General features: G+C 56.0%; 1 protein-coding gene across 7 annotated transcripts in view; it reads right to left on the minus strand.

The window, feature by feature from the left end:
- EPS15L1 (epidermal growth factor receptor pathway substrate 15 like 1) overlaps positions 1 to 15,515 on the minus strand; it is a 94,878-nt gene that overhangs the window by 11,217 nt on the left and 68,146 nt on the right. For 2 of the 7 annotated variants that reach the window (XM_032314604.1, XM_032314610.1), the window contains exons 21-23: positions 15,165 to 15,247; positions 8,806 to 8,938; positions 6,578 to 6,625 (exon numbers count right to left, since the gene is read on the minus strand). In XM_032314604.1, the coding sequence (XP_032170495.1) occupies positions 6,578 to 6,625; positions 8,806 to 8,938; positions 15,165 to 15,247 (264 nt within the window). Of the gene's footprint in view, positions 1 to 789; positions 1,291 to 6,577; positions 6,626 to 8,805; positions 8,939 to 15,164; positions 15,248 to 15,515 lie in introns of those variants that run through there. The other 5 variants (XM_032314605.1, XM_032314618.1, XM_032314614.1 and 2 more) reach the window with 3 other exon arrangements.

The following is a 15,515-nucleotide window of genomic DNA, read 5'->3' on the forward strand; positions in this document are numbered from 1 at the left end:
ACCGGACCTGACACGTGCAAAATCGGTGGCGTCCTGGCTTGGCCGGACACTCAACTGTGCTGGTGACCGGAGGCTTTCGGCCAAGAAATGCAACGCCACAACTGCCCTCGGTCCAAACTTTCTACCCCGCACCCCCATTTATTTTTAGCAGCTGCACTTTTAAAACATTCTGGGTGTAGTTCCTGCTTTTACATAACCACTTCTCCTAACGCCTTAATCGTTTTTCTGATTTTCTGAGATGTAGTTGATCTTAAATGTGACAAAGTCATTTTTAGTTGCCTCCGGGGCCCGGGGCGAAAAAACTCACTGCCTTTTTGTGCCTTTTCGCGGGTCCAGGAACCATGAGTAAGGAAAGATGTTGACCATGGCACGTTTCAGAGAAGGCAGTGATCATCGGTTTTTTAAAACCTGTTGTAAGAGCTCCTGGGGGATGACTCCACACACGCCCCAGGTGGGAGGCTCGACCCTGCCATTCCTCGATGTGGGCACAGAGCGGAGGTGGGGAGGGAGGACCCGTAGAGCGACGACCCCCCGGGGGCTGGAAGCTGCTGGGCCGCAGCCCACGGTGACTCTCCAATATTCAGAGGAGTCCTCATTAACAGGGGAGAGGAATGCAAGATTGAAGAAAAGGCAAAATAGGGCTTATTTCAAACCGCAGCAGTTTCAACAGTTACCCAAGCGGTGCGCCGAAACCGCACACAGGACTGCCTTTAGCAAAAACAATATGAACCCGATGGTTTACCACAGTGTGTGCTTTTAAAAAAAAAAAAAAAAAAAAAGAAACAACAAAAAAAAAAAACCTCGGTGGCCGGCTCCACCCTGGTAGAAATTTCTTTAATTCTATTTAATTTTCAAGGCCATGCGCGCCCCTGTGCCCCCTATGCCATGAACCCCCAGGGTCAGGGAAGCGGCCGGGCCCCGGGCAGGTGCTCCTGAGTGAGTCTCTGGCAGCAGAGCTCCTTCCTTGCTGCGCCTTTCCCAACGTGCTTTCCAGGAAACTGCTGCCTGGGAAGGGTCCCTGGGAGCCCGGCCTGCCCATGGGAGAAACAACGGAATGCACACTTGAAAGGCTGTGAATGCTCAAAACTCTGCAAGAAGGCAGATTCCCCTCATTCAGAAGTCTTAGGAGGAGACGAAGAGGTTTTTTCTGTGACTCAGGGTCTCAGTAAATCCGATGGGTAAAGCTATCAAAAACACGCCCAAGCGTGAGTTTGTTTTCATCCCAACTGGTCACTTGCTGGGTTCTATTTATAAAATTCAGGGCCGAAGTTGAAAAATGCAACTCCATTTCTGTAGATGAGAGATAAATACGAAAACAACAAAACACAACAAAAAAATAAAAAACAAAGGGCTTGTGGTCAGGACAGCTGTCCCACCTTAGCGATTACCCTACACAGCCTAGGATGCTCGTTCGCACAACTGCCATTTATCCCAGCGTGGAACACCCACGCAGCTGTCACTTGCCCTCCACAACAGGGGACACCCACGCGACTGCCAGGTTTCGGACTGTCACATCACACAGGAGAACCGCGGCTGGGGAGGGGGCACTCCATGTTTCCTCGGCTTCTCCCTTCCCACCCTGCTGCCCCCCTGCCCTTGGCAGAAAAGTTTTTAGCTGGGGGGAGGGGGGGGACACGGGGAGAGAGAGAGAGCAGGCTGTCCAGAGAACAACCTTTCAAACTCACAATCACTTGGGAATCTTTTACTGAAAGAGACTACTTTTCACCGACACGTTATCGGTGCTTCCCTCTGGCTCTCGCCTACGGTGGGCCACGGAAGACGAGCGAGGGGAGCGAATTTCTCCAAATGCGATGTGCGGGGCCATCGAACGGCTTGCAAGCGAGGAGTCCTGCAGACGCCCGCCCTGCTCGCTCTCGCTGATGCACATGTGAGGGAAGGCAAACCCCGCAGATCAAAGCTGTGCCAAGTAGCACAGCCCTGGCAGATAAAATCTGAGGTCCCCACCATCACAGCATTGAGATTTTCCACTAAAAATATTTACTGAATTTTAAGAAAATCTGCTTAATGCATTAAGGGAACAGGATGAGGTTTGGTACTGAATTGTGGAGAAAAGCTGAACAAATATTTACTATTATCCACCAGGCACCTCCACCACGGATATGTTTTTCAGCCTCTGTGGTGTCGATGGTGGTCAAAGGTCATGGAAACGAGCTGGGTGATGAGCCCCGTGGAGGTGGTGGGCTCATCCCACCCTTACGAGAGAGAGGAGAAAAAGGGGGAGAAAAACAGCCTTTCTTGTGGGTCCTCAAGAGACAAATATCACTTTTGGGATATGAGAAATGAACCACTTTGAAAGTTTCAACAAAAGGCTCTTTTGGGTCTGAGTGAAAACTGGGAGGGGAGTTCGTACGAATGAATTTACAAATCCCAAATCAGCTGTTACAACAAAAGCAATATGGACTGCAGGTCTCACAGCTGTTTTTTCAAAAATCTCATTTGTTCTTTGATTTTTGCTTTCGACACTCTCTGCCAGAGCAGCCCTGTGTGCCGACCTGCCCTGCCCCCATCCCGGGGGCTAGGGCACCCTGGGGCGACAGGGAGACACATGTAGCTATACGGCAGCCACATGGGGAGAGTCCTGGGTCTGCGCCACAGGACATGGTGGCCCAGCCTTTGTTCCTCCCTACAGAGGAGCTCCAAGGCTGCCAACACGCCACCTCTGCGCAGGCACAAAGGCGTCGTACCCACATTTGACATGATCACCGGAGTGTCACGTGGCAGGTCAGAAGGACGGTTAGGAGGCGTGCGTGCACAGGGGCTGCAGAGCCCACCAGGAGCTCCCTCCTGTTGTGGGGGCAGCTTCGAAGGAGTCAGAAGAGCCTGTCACAGAACGCGGGGCCCCCCACTCTTGCTCTCTGTGTGGCCAGACTGCGCCCCCGCGCCCCACACGTCCGTCCCACGCATGTGCCCGTGCTGTTCTTCAGCAGACAACGGCGGAGGGAGGGGGGCTGACAGGGCCTTTAAATCTGAGCAACGAAGGCATGAGGGACCGTGGAAAAGTAGGGGCCATGCTGGGCACTTCTTCCTCGGCTCCCTCACCTTGCTACAGGGGGAACCAAGGGCAAGGGGGAGGTGTGGCAGCAGGTACAGGAGTCACGGGAGATGGCAAGGGAGGGGACGCAGGCAGGCACAGGGTGGCAGCTCCTGTGTCTTCACAGCTGTGCGCAGATGCAGGATGCCTGCACGCCACCCTGAGGCCCCACAGCCCCCCAGGAGCCTGGCTGGCCAAGCTCTGATTCTTCTGCTCTAGGACCCTAAGCCACTGAACGCCAGGTAACAATTGTGTCACCAAACTCCCACTCAATCTTCCCTCCTAGGTGCAGGAGGGTGGGCGTGTGCTAAGATAAGCAAATGCTTCTATTTTCAAACTCCACCGACTTCGTGCAGTAGAAATGTAGCCCAAAGAAGGTCTGCCTCCAGGCATTTCAAAAGGAAGAAGCTGAGAGGAAAGGGGTGTTTCTCCCTCTGCTGGGAGCAGCTCCCGCAGCCAGCTAGTGCTGTCAAGGCATCACCGCCAGGCCAGACACAGACCCACCTCTCCCCTCCCAGCTGGTGGGGGCGGCGGGCAGGAAAGGCGGCCTCTACCGGGCTGGGCACCAGGGACTCCGCTGGAGCACCCCAACCCTGGCTGGCCAGCAAGTACTGGGATTTTCCAGGCTTCTTGAGATGGCGGTGAACTGCTCTTGTCCCGTTCTAGAGCTTCACATGTACCCACCGAATTATCTCTTTGAAATCATCGTGGGAACGGAATTAAAGTAGTTAAGTTTAAGGCTGAGGTGCTAACCGCACGGCTCAACTGGAGAAGCCATTTTAAAAGTGGATCCTGAGCACAAACAAGAGGTCGGGACCCACACGGGCGAAGGTCCGCCAGCCCCGTCTCGCCTTCAGCCTGGCCCCGCAGCGTGCGGAGCACCGAGCATGAACATGGGTGGGGGCTGCGGGGGGGCCGCCAGGCTCCCTCCAAGCCCAGGTTCCGCAGGGCAGCTTCCCCACAACGGCCAGCCTGTGGGTGGGCGGCAACCAGAAAAGCGCCCGAAGCCAGAAGCTGCGGTCACCCTGTGCGCATCCACTCAGGTGTGGGAGGGGACTCACGTTCTAGGGGAGACAGAAATTTTTTTTTTTTTTAAATCTTTTGACACAAAGAGGACATGGATTAAATGCTATCTCGTTTACCTGTCTGTGCTCGTTGGAAGTGTGGAGGGGAGGGAGCAGAGGGGCAAAAAAGACACCCCAGGCCTGTGCATGGCTTTATTCTGGAGGTGAAAAGGTCATTAGCAGTAATAAAAGGGTAATAAATTGCGGAGAGGTTAAAGGTGACTAGCTGGTTAGCGGTGAAGGCCCGCTAGCTGGTGTCACCCGGGCGCTGCAGGGCCCGAACGCAGGGCTGCACACGCAGGAAGTGGCAAGGGTGGGGCCGGGCGCAGGATCCCGCTATCTGTCGCCAGGGTGCGGACGCCCAATCACTGACACCCACACAGCCATTTCCTGCCCTTAAAAAAAATCTGTTTCTCCCTTTGCAAATCAACAACTTTTACCTAGAAACTCTTCAGCGGTGAGCTCTGACTGATCTCGGTCTCTGTTCCGTTGCAGAAAATACACCATTGTTTACCTGGGGGAGGTGTGCCAGGGCCAGCTTCAACTGACAGGTTTCGGAGGCTGCGAGTGGGGCCTGTTTTGCATCTGCAATTCTCTCAACCCTGAATAGGCACCTGCTGGTGACCAAATACCTTGATAGACCTTTCTAGAAAACAGCTCCAAGCACAGACAACAGTGCAGACATTGGAGCTCCGGGTATGTCCCCAGAGGGTGGTCCCAGATGGTCCCTGAGGGTACACATTCTGGCTCGGAGCAAGAGAAAACCCCATCCTGAGCACTAAAAACAGAGGGCCAGCGGCGGGCTACTCTGGTCCCCCAGGCACGCCACCAGAACTCTTGCAACAGGGACGCTTGGTGAGGTTCCCAGGGGAAGGGTCCCCCACCGGGACTGCACGGGCTAACGTTTAACACACGTGAGTTTATCACACATCAAGTAAACCTCAGTCATGTTTTTAAAAACAAACAGAAACAGTGCCTAGAGAATGTGAAAACTGCAGGCCGCAGTGTACGAGAAGTAGGACGGAAGAAACCACGCGGGACTCATCCCAAACGTGCATGTGGTCCCAGACATGCTGAGACAAGCTGAGCTTCCCCAGCGAGGACCCTGGAGCCCTCTCTGAGGGCCAACTACCCATGCTCTGACTTTCTCAACTGCAAAGATGTCTGCCAAACTGCCATCTCGTGGGGAAAAGGGCCCCCTGGTAACTCCCTGCATGCACGTGGCTGCCTCGGACCCAGACTCTGTCTGCCCCTGGGAAAGACACTTGCGGGAGGACCCATGTCTTAGTCCCGGGACCCGAGGGACGGGATGGGGACACAAGTCACACACACCGTATCACGAGTAACCACCATGCAAGGCGCTCTGCCCACACGCCCAGCTGCTAGGCCAGAGCTGGTCCCGTGTTCAGTCCGGGAAACCGAGCTTGGTGAGGTTGAGACGCCTGCCTAGAGCCCCTCAAGGAGATGGTGGCAGCGCCAGACCAGGAGGCCCTGGCTCCAGCATCCAGAGATGTGGACTGAACCAGATCCAGCAACCTTCCTGGGTTCTAGTGGCCTCACACATCGGAGCCACCTCCAGGCACTGGCTCCTGGCAGCATTCTAGAGACTCCAGGAGAGCCATCCCTCCATCTTGGTTTCTGTGAGTGCCAGTAGGAGTTGCATGTTTGGTCTAGGAAAAAACCCTTTACCACCAAGCAGTCTGGACCATCCACTTCAGAGCTCCATGGGATCATGGTTCCATCATCGGGGCCACGGGGCCCCTGGCAGCAGGGTACCCACTTTGCCTTCTCCCCACTCAGCCACACGGGGGCCACAGCTCCCTCTGCATGCCAGGAAAGCCCGAGTGTGATCAGGTGGCAGTCCCAGGTGGTGACGGCCCCCACGGCATGCTGGCCACGGGGCCTCTCCATGCGGGAAAAGGCCAGGTTAGTGAGAAGAGCAAAGAAGCACAATCCATTCTCTCACTTTCAAACTGTTGGACTTCACTTTCTTAAAAAGCAAAACAACAAAACAACACAACGTGGATATCCATACCTGGTTGTTTTCTATCTTAAGCAGCCCGGAAAATAAGAGTTGTACCCTGAGCAGGACTTCCTCCCGAGCTCACCTGCTGACCCGTCCTGCAAACAACCAGCTAACTCCTGGCCGAGTCCGGGGCCTAAGCAGTCTCGCTCTGTGCGGCGTGGACGCAGAGGGGGAGGGCAGCGTGCAGAGCTGGGCCTCGATTCCCTCCATCAGAGCAGAGTGTGGGGCAGATACCTTCCTGTGCGTCCCCCAAAGAACTGAATGCATCCCCGCCAGATGCAACTCATTAAAAGGTCAATCCTGGGTCAGACATCACGCGTGGGGTGCGCGTCTGAATGGCCAGCATTTCCATGTTGTTAGAGGTTAGTATGAAATCACAGCAGAGCCACCACTGGAAGCTGCTCAAATGACAGTCACCACACCGTCTGTACCTACCACCCAGCAGTGTGTACAGCGCAGAGTTTTTCTGATCAGCCATTGCTTCTAGGTAAGAGAATCAGACGAGACACATTTAGACCTCAATGCAGGTATGTTGTGGTCACTTATAGATTACACACTGCACATGCACCCACCATTCTTCCAGAACCTGTGAGAACTCTGAACCTCCTGGTTTGATTCTCGTCACAGCTTAGATGGGGGTAGAGAAGTCCAGGGCTGGCCCTGCTGCACTGTGCTGTGTGACAGTGGGTGGCCCACGCGACCTCTCTCACTTCCCTTTCCTCTTCTGAGGAGAGCATCCCAGTGCCTGTCCTACCTTGTGGGTCTTACTAGGTCTGGCTAGGAAACCCTGTGGGTCCGTGGATATGACGAGGAGAGTTGGGGTACCTGGCACCTCAGCAGCCATGGCAGAGCAAGGGTGCAGCGGCCCAAAGCCAAAAGCAAAGCAGCCCAAGACTCCCCAGGGTACAGGCCCAAGACTTCCAAGACAAGGATGGCTTTTCTGCTTTGTAAGTCCATGATACCCTAAAAGCAGCAGCGAAAATGGGGTTGGGAGGCTTGCAGAGGGCAATACAAGGCAGAGGGGATGGTGACAGGCAAGTTCAAAAGCAGACTCAACACTGGTTCAAGGAAGGGGAGGAAGCTCAAGAAAGAGTTTCCAAGAAACCCTGAGCATGAAGCTCTGCACCTGCTGGCTGGCGTGGGGAGAACTTCCCCGAGGCCTGACAATGACTATGTCGCTCTGTGTGTGCGCATGTGTGTGTGTACTTTACACAACAACGTGTGGGCACGTGCAGCGTGCATACAGGTGCGTGTAAGCACTGTGAGAATGTGTGCATGCGAGGATGCATGGGAACATGTGCACATGTGTGCACACGTCCGCACATGCGAGCACTGCCTGAGCACGTGTGCACACACATCTGCACATAAGCATGAACCCACGCCCCAAGTGTACGTGGGTATGCAGGCACATGTGCACATGCTTCGGCCCCCATCTTTCAGGCAGAGGGCCTGATGCCCTTCCATTAGGAGACTGTCAGGGGTGTCCCCTTAGAGCTGCCAGAGTGGGCACCGAAGGCAGGGCTCCCATCCTCCTGAAAGAAAGCCCTGGCTGGCCCAGCCGACAGGATAGAGTAGGCAGCCTCTAAAAAATAACTTCCCCTCCATTCATCTCTACTAAGAGGACTTCAACAGGTGGACCTCATGTAGGATGACTGGAGGGCCTAGGACCCATGACACCCTATGACTAGAGAGTTCCATGGGCCACCAAGTGGAGCCCTAGGCCAACTGAAGGGCAGAAGTTAGCTCAGGCGGGACCAAGGTTTCAAGAGAGCATGTGCGTCTCCTATGGCCACCCCTAGTCTCAAGACAGCACGGGTCAGACTGCCTGGAGCTGGGGAACCAAGAAAACAGTGAGCAGGAGCGGATCAAGAAGCTGGGAAACTGCGATGAATCCCGTGCCCACTTAAAGCGACAGCTTTCTCCTTTCGAGCCTGGCAGTCCGGCTTGTCAGCTTGTGGCCATCATAGGAGGCCCTGCAAAAGCTTGAAGTCCTCAGCATCCTCAGGGGGACACCTGAGCCCTCTCCTCAGAGCAGGGCCCCAGGGCCAAGATCAAGAAAGATCGGGTGGCACCAGACACAGCCAGGAGAGGTGAGGTCTGCAGTGAGCCCCCTGCTTGGAGCTCTCTGGAGAGACACCCAGTAGGAGCCAAGCAGAAAGTAGCCCAGAGCCATCTGCCTCCTCTTACAGCAAACACAACCAAAGAAGACCCCCACTCCCAAGCCCGCTCTGAGTCCTTAACCAGTAGGGAGGCACAGGATTGAGAGGGTAGCCTCAGCCAACTTGGGAAAAAGCTCAGGTTAGGGGAGGCCAGAAGGGTCACGGGGTCCTGACTACACAGCCCGCCAGGGGCCATGCGGCAGCTCTCACCGCCACAAGGGCCAAGCCCTGGGCCTTCTGGAGACCACCCTGGAGGCCCTCACTGAGCCAGAAGCCACGGCGCCCCCAGGACTGGGTGAGGGTGGGTGGGATGGGAGGCGTGCCCCAGGCACACACCGCATGAGGACCCAGGTCACTATGCAGTAGGGAGATCCTGTGCTCGGAGTGCGAGCCCCCCGGCATCTGCTCCACTCTGGGCTGGTAAACAGAGAAGCCCTGAGTCCCCCTCCCCGCGCCGTCCTTTGGCGGTGGGTGGGCGGCTGCGAGAGAAGAAAGCGTACTGACCACTGGGCGGTTTAGGCCGTGGAGGAGCAGGTTTCTTCGGAGGCAGAGCGGGAGTGTCCTGTTTACTTTTAAAGGGGTCATCTGAGAATCCTGCCCCTCCAAAGGAGGAGGTGAAAGGACCAGAAGTTGGGGGCTGTAAAAGAGGACACGAAAGAGAGGCAAAAATAATCATTAAAATGGAGGCAACGGATGTCCATTCAGCCAACGTTCAAGTACCGAGAGCCTCAGCAAGGCCCCCAACCCTCTGGGCTCCACGGCGGGGCCCCCAGGGAGGCCCGGGTCTCTCACAAGACCCTGCTTTCCTCTACCCTCAACACCAGGGTCCTCTGGCCTGGGAGGGACAAGCCAGCAAACACAGAGCAGGCGAGAGCCGCCCTGCACCTCAACAGGCTTCTGTCACGTGAGGGGCATCCCCTCCCACACGCGCCACTGCCACACAGGGATCGCAAGTCTTTCCTGACCCCAGAATTCCCTGGGCCTCCTGTCCACGCCTCAGAGAGGGGCCCCACCCTCACCCTCACGCTGGTCACAGACCCCTCTCTGTGCCACCTCTGGGCTGAGCACCAGCCCATGTGGCTGCTGCCCCCAGTCAGTGACGGGCGGCTCCGGGCACTGGGTCAGAACGGCAGCAGATCACCTCCGCACCCCCACGTGGTCCACGGGTGCTGCCGCTACACATGACTCCGGCTGGAGCCCACTCCCAGTCTTGTCGGCACACCCTTGGCTGCCTCCATCGGGCTCCTCCAGCCTGGACCTTCCACCCTTGCTCCCACCAAGTGCAAATCAGACCCATGTCACCCCAGCAAGAGACAGATGCAGGGCAGCTGTACGGGCAGAGAGGACAGGCGGGTGCATAGCACTCGAGAGCCCCAGCACCCACAGCTAACCTCTGGAGCACTCTTCAAGGCACACAGGGCCTTCATCACAGCCCCCACTACCCAATTCTCCCATCTCATCTCTGTAGCTGCCCCATACCCTCAACAATTCCCCAGTCCCTGGAACCCCTTGCACCCTGGTCTCCAGGGCCCCACGGACACAGCATCTCTGACTGGGGAGCTCGGTCTACCCCATCCTCCCGAAGCCCCCTCTTTTCCTCAGACCAGATCTCACTCCCACCCCCTAGAGCTCTAACACCCCTTCCTGCTAACTGTGCCCACTTGACATTCTGATGAGACTCCATAGGACACAGGTCACCGTGGGCAAGCACGTGCCCCCCCCAACCTGGCTGGGTCTGCCGTGAATGGGCCCAGGTGACGGGTCAGCACAGTTGCTGGCTGGGCCTGTGGCGGGCTGTGACTGGTCTCCATGGGCACCCCCCACCCTGAAAGCCAGCACAGCGCTGGGCACGACAAACCCCCACTGGCAGGGAGATAAGCCACAGATGGGCCAGCTCAGGCCCCCCTCCACTGGGATCCGGTCACAGGATGCGCCCCTCACCCCCCGGAATCTGGTTACCAGGGCATGCATGTGGCAACCTATGCCTCAGTTACAGCTGTAGATACTAATCTCAGGTGGGGACAAGGGGGTCAGCCCTCAGTGAGAGGGAGGGGGCCTGGAGAGGCAGCTGGGCATCCTACTGGGCACCCTGATTCAACTCTAGCAGCGCCCAGGACCTCTAGGGCAGGAAATGCTGGCTCTGAGCTGATCTCACCTCTGTTCCAACAACACCGCCATTTTACACGCAAGGAAACTGAGGCACAGAGATGAGATGCAGCCTGCAGTCATACAGCACCTCAGTGGTAGAGTCAGGGTAGGAACCCACGTTGTCTGCCTCCAGGGCTAAGGCTCCTGGGCCCTGCCCTCTGCTGCTGGCAGCCCACCCCCCGAGGTAGGTCTGGGGCCTTTTCCAGGCAGAGCCGGCCGAGGGCTCAGCGGGCCAGAGAAAGCCGCGAGGAAGATGCAGGACAGATGAGCAAGACTCGTTTCCCTGCCAAGACCATGCTGTCCCCCAGGAAGCTCTGAGCAAGAGAGGCCAATGGGGCTGGCACGACCGTGGTAGGACAAGGAGGTGCCTCCCTCCATGGCTACTGCTTCCCTCCTCTGGGCTCTGTGGACACTTGTCCTTTAAGGTACAAAACTCAGGGAGTCTCTGAAAATCCTGCAGCTCCAGTTTCTGGAACATCTGCCTGGCCAGGCTGCAGAGCACAGTGGTCAGGGTTAGGGTCTGGAGTCCCAGCCCCGGCACTACTAACCGCTCCATCCCTCCATGTCCTCATCTGTGAAATGACACAGCCGTAGCCCTTAATTAATGACACACCGTAGCCCTTGGGCTGCCGCAAAAATGCAACCAAGTCACGTGTAAACTGCTCCAAAGGGCACCCCGACTGCAGAGCACAAAGATGGCCCGATTATTATCATGCCAAGGATGTGGACATGACCGGAATTCCTTTAGATGCCTGTAAAAATCCGCAGATGCCACCGTCAGCTACCGATCTTTTATGCCCGCTGCTTGCTGTTATCCACAGACTTTACCCCAGGGGGAGATGGCGTGGGAGCAGAGACAAAGTTTGGAGTCACAGCTTAGCTTTAGAATGGTGGTTGAGGGTCTGCAGTTTGGGGAAGAATGGGGACGAGGCAGTGCGCAAACGAGCTGGGAGGGCATGTGAGCTCTGCTCCTGCGTCTGCCACTCACGGACCAGAAGACAGGCTCACGTATCTCCCGCAGGACCTGAGACAAGCAGGCAGGAATCAAAACCCATTTCTTAGCCAAGACGAGGCGCGACCAGCCCGAAGGCTCCCCACGGATGCCAGTCTTTGTCTTGGGGCTCAGGAACACACCAGCTCTGGGGAAGGGGTGCAGAGTGGCACCCAGAGCCCTCTGGACACACCCCACGTAGAGTCCCCATAGCCCACAGGCTGCAGCCTGGACCACGTGCCGCCAGGCTGACTCTCCGCCCCTCTCTTGTGCTCAAACCCACTGAGCCGGTGGGCTCGCTCCGGTGTGACAGGGCTCCAACCATAAAGGCCACTCTCCCCGTGACCGGGAGCTGTAGCCCTTCTGACCGCCAAGCCCACGTCATTTCCGAATCCCACTTTTCATGACTCCAGGTTTCCCAAGAGGCCTCCTCTGGGACCTGACTCGTTCCTCCTCAGGCTACAGCTTCAGGGAAAGTGGCTATTTTTAGAAGGGTTTCAGTAAAGCCGGCAGGGGCTCTCTGGGCTGGCACAGCGTCAAGTGTGCTCAAAAAAAAAAAAAAAAAAAAAGAAAGAAAGAAAGAAAGAAAAAGAAAAAATAAGAGAAAAGCCACTATAAGAAGCAGCTCTAAGAGACATGTTTGGGGTTCACAGTTTGAAGAGCTGGTTTAAAGCAAGCAACTCTCCACTTTTAAGAAACAGCCCTCAATGGGAATACCATTGGAGAAACACCATTGGAGAAACAACTGGAAAGGCCCTGCCAACCGGCCAAGGAGATAGAGCAGAGATAGCTTTTTTTCATGGGACAGGGGTGAAATCCTTATGTTTGAGTCTTGTTTTTATTCTCAGATGTTCAGAATTTGTTCCTAAAGCAAGGTGACAGATTAATAGGGTCTTTAAAAACAAGAAACAAACAAAAAAAAACCTCTCTGCAGGTATGGGGGGACCTCCACTTCGAGCACAAGCCCAAAGAAGCTCCCGAACCAGCTCACTGGCTATCAGAAACAAGCAGCATCGCCAGGCAGAGGAGGACCCCGGTTTAGGGTGGAGTTAAGAAAGGGCGCAGTGTGCATCACCTTGCTACCCCACTCTGATGGGGAAAAGCTGGTGATGTAAAAAACATTAGCAAAAGAAAACACAGAACCAAGAAGCCCAAAAAAAAAAAAAAAAAAAGAAAGAAAAAAGAAAGAAAGCAACCCTTCTTGCCTCTTTACTTTCATTTCCTTCAGCATTTTATTTATACACATGGTGTTTTTCTTGAAAAACAGAAAAGGAACCAAAGGGAAAAACAGACCGACAAGGTTAGGGCTCGGTGTTCCACCGGACAAGTGGCACATCAGGCGCTGACAGGAGCGTGGAAACCAAACAAAGGAGCGCCCGAGACAAATTTTCCACGGCCCCGTCCAGCTCTGTCCCGCCTGGCGCCGCGAACAGGAAGGGGCCACCAGCTCTTAAGTCATAAGTGCACATGTGTGTGCAGCCTGATCGAGGGACACGCGGACAAGGAGAGGGAAGCCGAGTCAGAGGAAAAGCACGATGTTAGCTTAGAACAGGCAGAAAGACGGCAGGGCCGGGCTCTGAACCACCTAGTTCCGGGGGTCGCGGCAGCCCCAGGACACTCAGAGACTGCCTGGAAGAGAGAGGCCTGGCCATTCTGCTGTGCGAGGCCCCCCAAGACTGGCCGCCCCGCGCAGGCCTCCACCAGCCCAGGCAGCCTCTACCAGCGCACCTCTCAAAACCAGGGCCTCGCCCATACCATTGTCCTGGGCTCAGCCCTGGCCCCTGGCAACTCTCCCAGGCTCTGTCGCTGGGGCCAGCCTCCTGAAGGGAGAGGGCAGAGGAAAGAGGGCCCACGCTCACGGCTGGGGCAGCCCATGCAGACCCCTTCATTTGGGGATTGCTGCCACCATGTGGCACAAGTTCTCTGATTTCAGGAGTTGATTTCCTGCCTGCTAAGCAGGGACGGAAGCAGAGGACACACAGCTCCACTCGAGGAGCAACAGCACGTGTAACAGCCACCAAGCAATAGACAAACGTGTGAGCAGACCTCCCGCCCTGGTGCCTTCGGGCCAATCCCAGACCGCGTCCCGACCATCAGAGTCACAGTGTGCCCGCACCGAGGAGGCAGGCTCGTTCCCTCCAGGCACTGGAATCAGAGAGGTGGCTATACCAGCCCCTCTGGGCTTCCTAGTACCACAGCTGAAAGGCAAACATTCTCTGGCCAGAAGCTGGATTTGCTACCTTGACAATGTACACTCACGTGCTTCTTTGAAAACCTAAACAGAATCTCACATGTTTCTCAAAGCCATGCGCCACAATCACCCCGGTTCACCACAAGTGCCGAGGTCCCAGACAAGTGTGTGCCCGTCAGGCTGAGTGAATACAGAGCCAGCAGGCAGGATGCATCAAGGAGATGGCAGGGTGGGGACGTCCAGCAGGGGCTGGCAGGGGGCCAGAAGCAAGTGACTCCTTGTCGCGGACGCTCGGTTCCCATATGCTTAGGAGAGTCCCTCCCCAGCTCCCTCTCCAACATCTGGCTTCTGAGCCTCCCTGAGAGGTGAAGAGGAGGGATGGGACTGTTTCCTGCCTGTGGCCACGCCCACCATGCTGATGGTACCCAGGCCGGCGCAGTGGATACTGAAGCCTGGTGGGGTGAGTAAAGAAAGCAGGACACTGGCCACAGGCTGTGCTCCATGAGGCCCTCACCTGCCTGAGGGGCAGCCAAGAAGCCGCAGAGCATGAATAGGTCCTGGGGACGGGACCCGGAGGCCAACATGGGGCACACCTAAGGTTGCATTCCTTTAAAGCAAAGGAATACGTACTTATCAAAAAATACTTATCAAAGAAATACGTACTCATGCTCAAAAGCAGAGGACACTAAAGATTGTAACAAAGAGCAGCAGACTCTTAGACCACTGCCTTTCCCACTCACCACGGCCGACGCCTTTGACTTCTCAGCAGTTTCTTCTGGGATTTACCTCCGTAATCTTGGGCTTCTACTGTTATTTCCTGACCTGTCCATTTTGGACAAGATCTACTGACTGACCTCTTGCTACGTTGAAGATTTAGCTTTCTAGCCATACTTCCCCCAGCCCCTCCACCCAAAAGGACCTCAACTCCATCTGAGGCTGTATTTACGACAGTGGCCACACTGATACTGCCCAGCCCGACAACTGCGGGAACACCATCTGTCTTGGACAGCTCCCTTTACACCCGCATATCGGTTCACAGAACCTAGCCCTTGCTTTCCAAACCCTTCTCCGGTTGTCTTGGGCAGCTCCCACTTACATAACCGGCCCACTTTCTCTGGACGCCTCCCGCCTCCAACCTGGGGAAGACAGTTCCAGCCTCAGCTGCCGGCACACCGGGCCTGCCCCCCGGTGCCCCTCCTGAGACCCCTGTGCCTGCCACCTCCTCTGAGACCGCGCAGCCACAACTCTACTGCCTGAGATCTGGCAATACCAGGAGGGCTGGGGGAGCAACATGTGGGCCTCATGGAGGGATGCAGAGCCCTGGTAGTTTCACTCAGAGGAAGGGAAATGGAACTGATCACAACCACACGCATTTTCTAGACCCCGCCTGCCGGCTCATGACCGCACATCTGACAGGTGCCAGGAGATACACACATGGTGCTAACAATCACACCTGGCCACTCACGACACAACCACGACAAGAGGCACAAAGACACTGGCAGAGACGCGCGTGCTCTGTAGGAGGGGCTTTACCTTGGACATCTGGCTGAAGTCGGCAAAGCCCTCAGCATTATTGAAGGACCCACTTCCGAAGGGATCTAAGGTTCCAAAGGGACCTGCAAGTAGCACCAACAGAGGCAGAGTTACGGGGCGTCCACAGAACGCACCCAGGGGCAGGGGAGTGCAGCCTCTCAGTAGTGCACGGCCCCCAGCACGGGACATCCCAGGAGGTAGCATTTGCTGGCCAGGGTTGTACACCTGGATGCGGTTCCTCAACATGGCCTCCCTGCCCCCAACCCACTTTGGCTCGTGGCTGGTGCGGCCCGGCTAGAAGCCTCTCACCACGATGGCCACCTCAGGCTGAGCCACAGCGACTGTGCCCCC

This window comes from Mustela erminea, chromosome 1 (genome assembly GCF_009829155.1).
Source record: "Mustela erminea isolate mMusErm1 chromosome 1, mMusErm1.Pri, whole genome shotgun sequence".
NCBI lineage: Eukaryota > Metazoa > Chordata > Mammalia > Carnivora > Mustelidae > Mustela > Mustela erminea.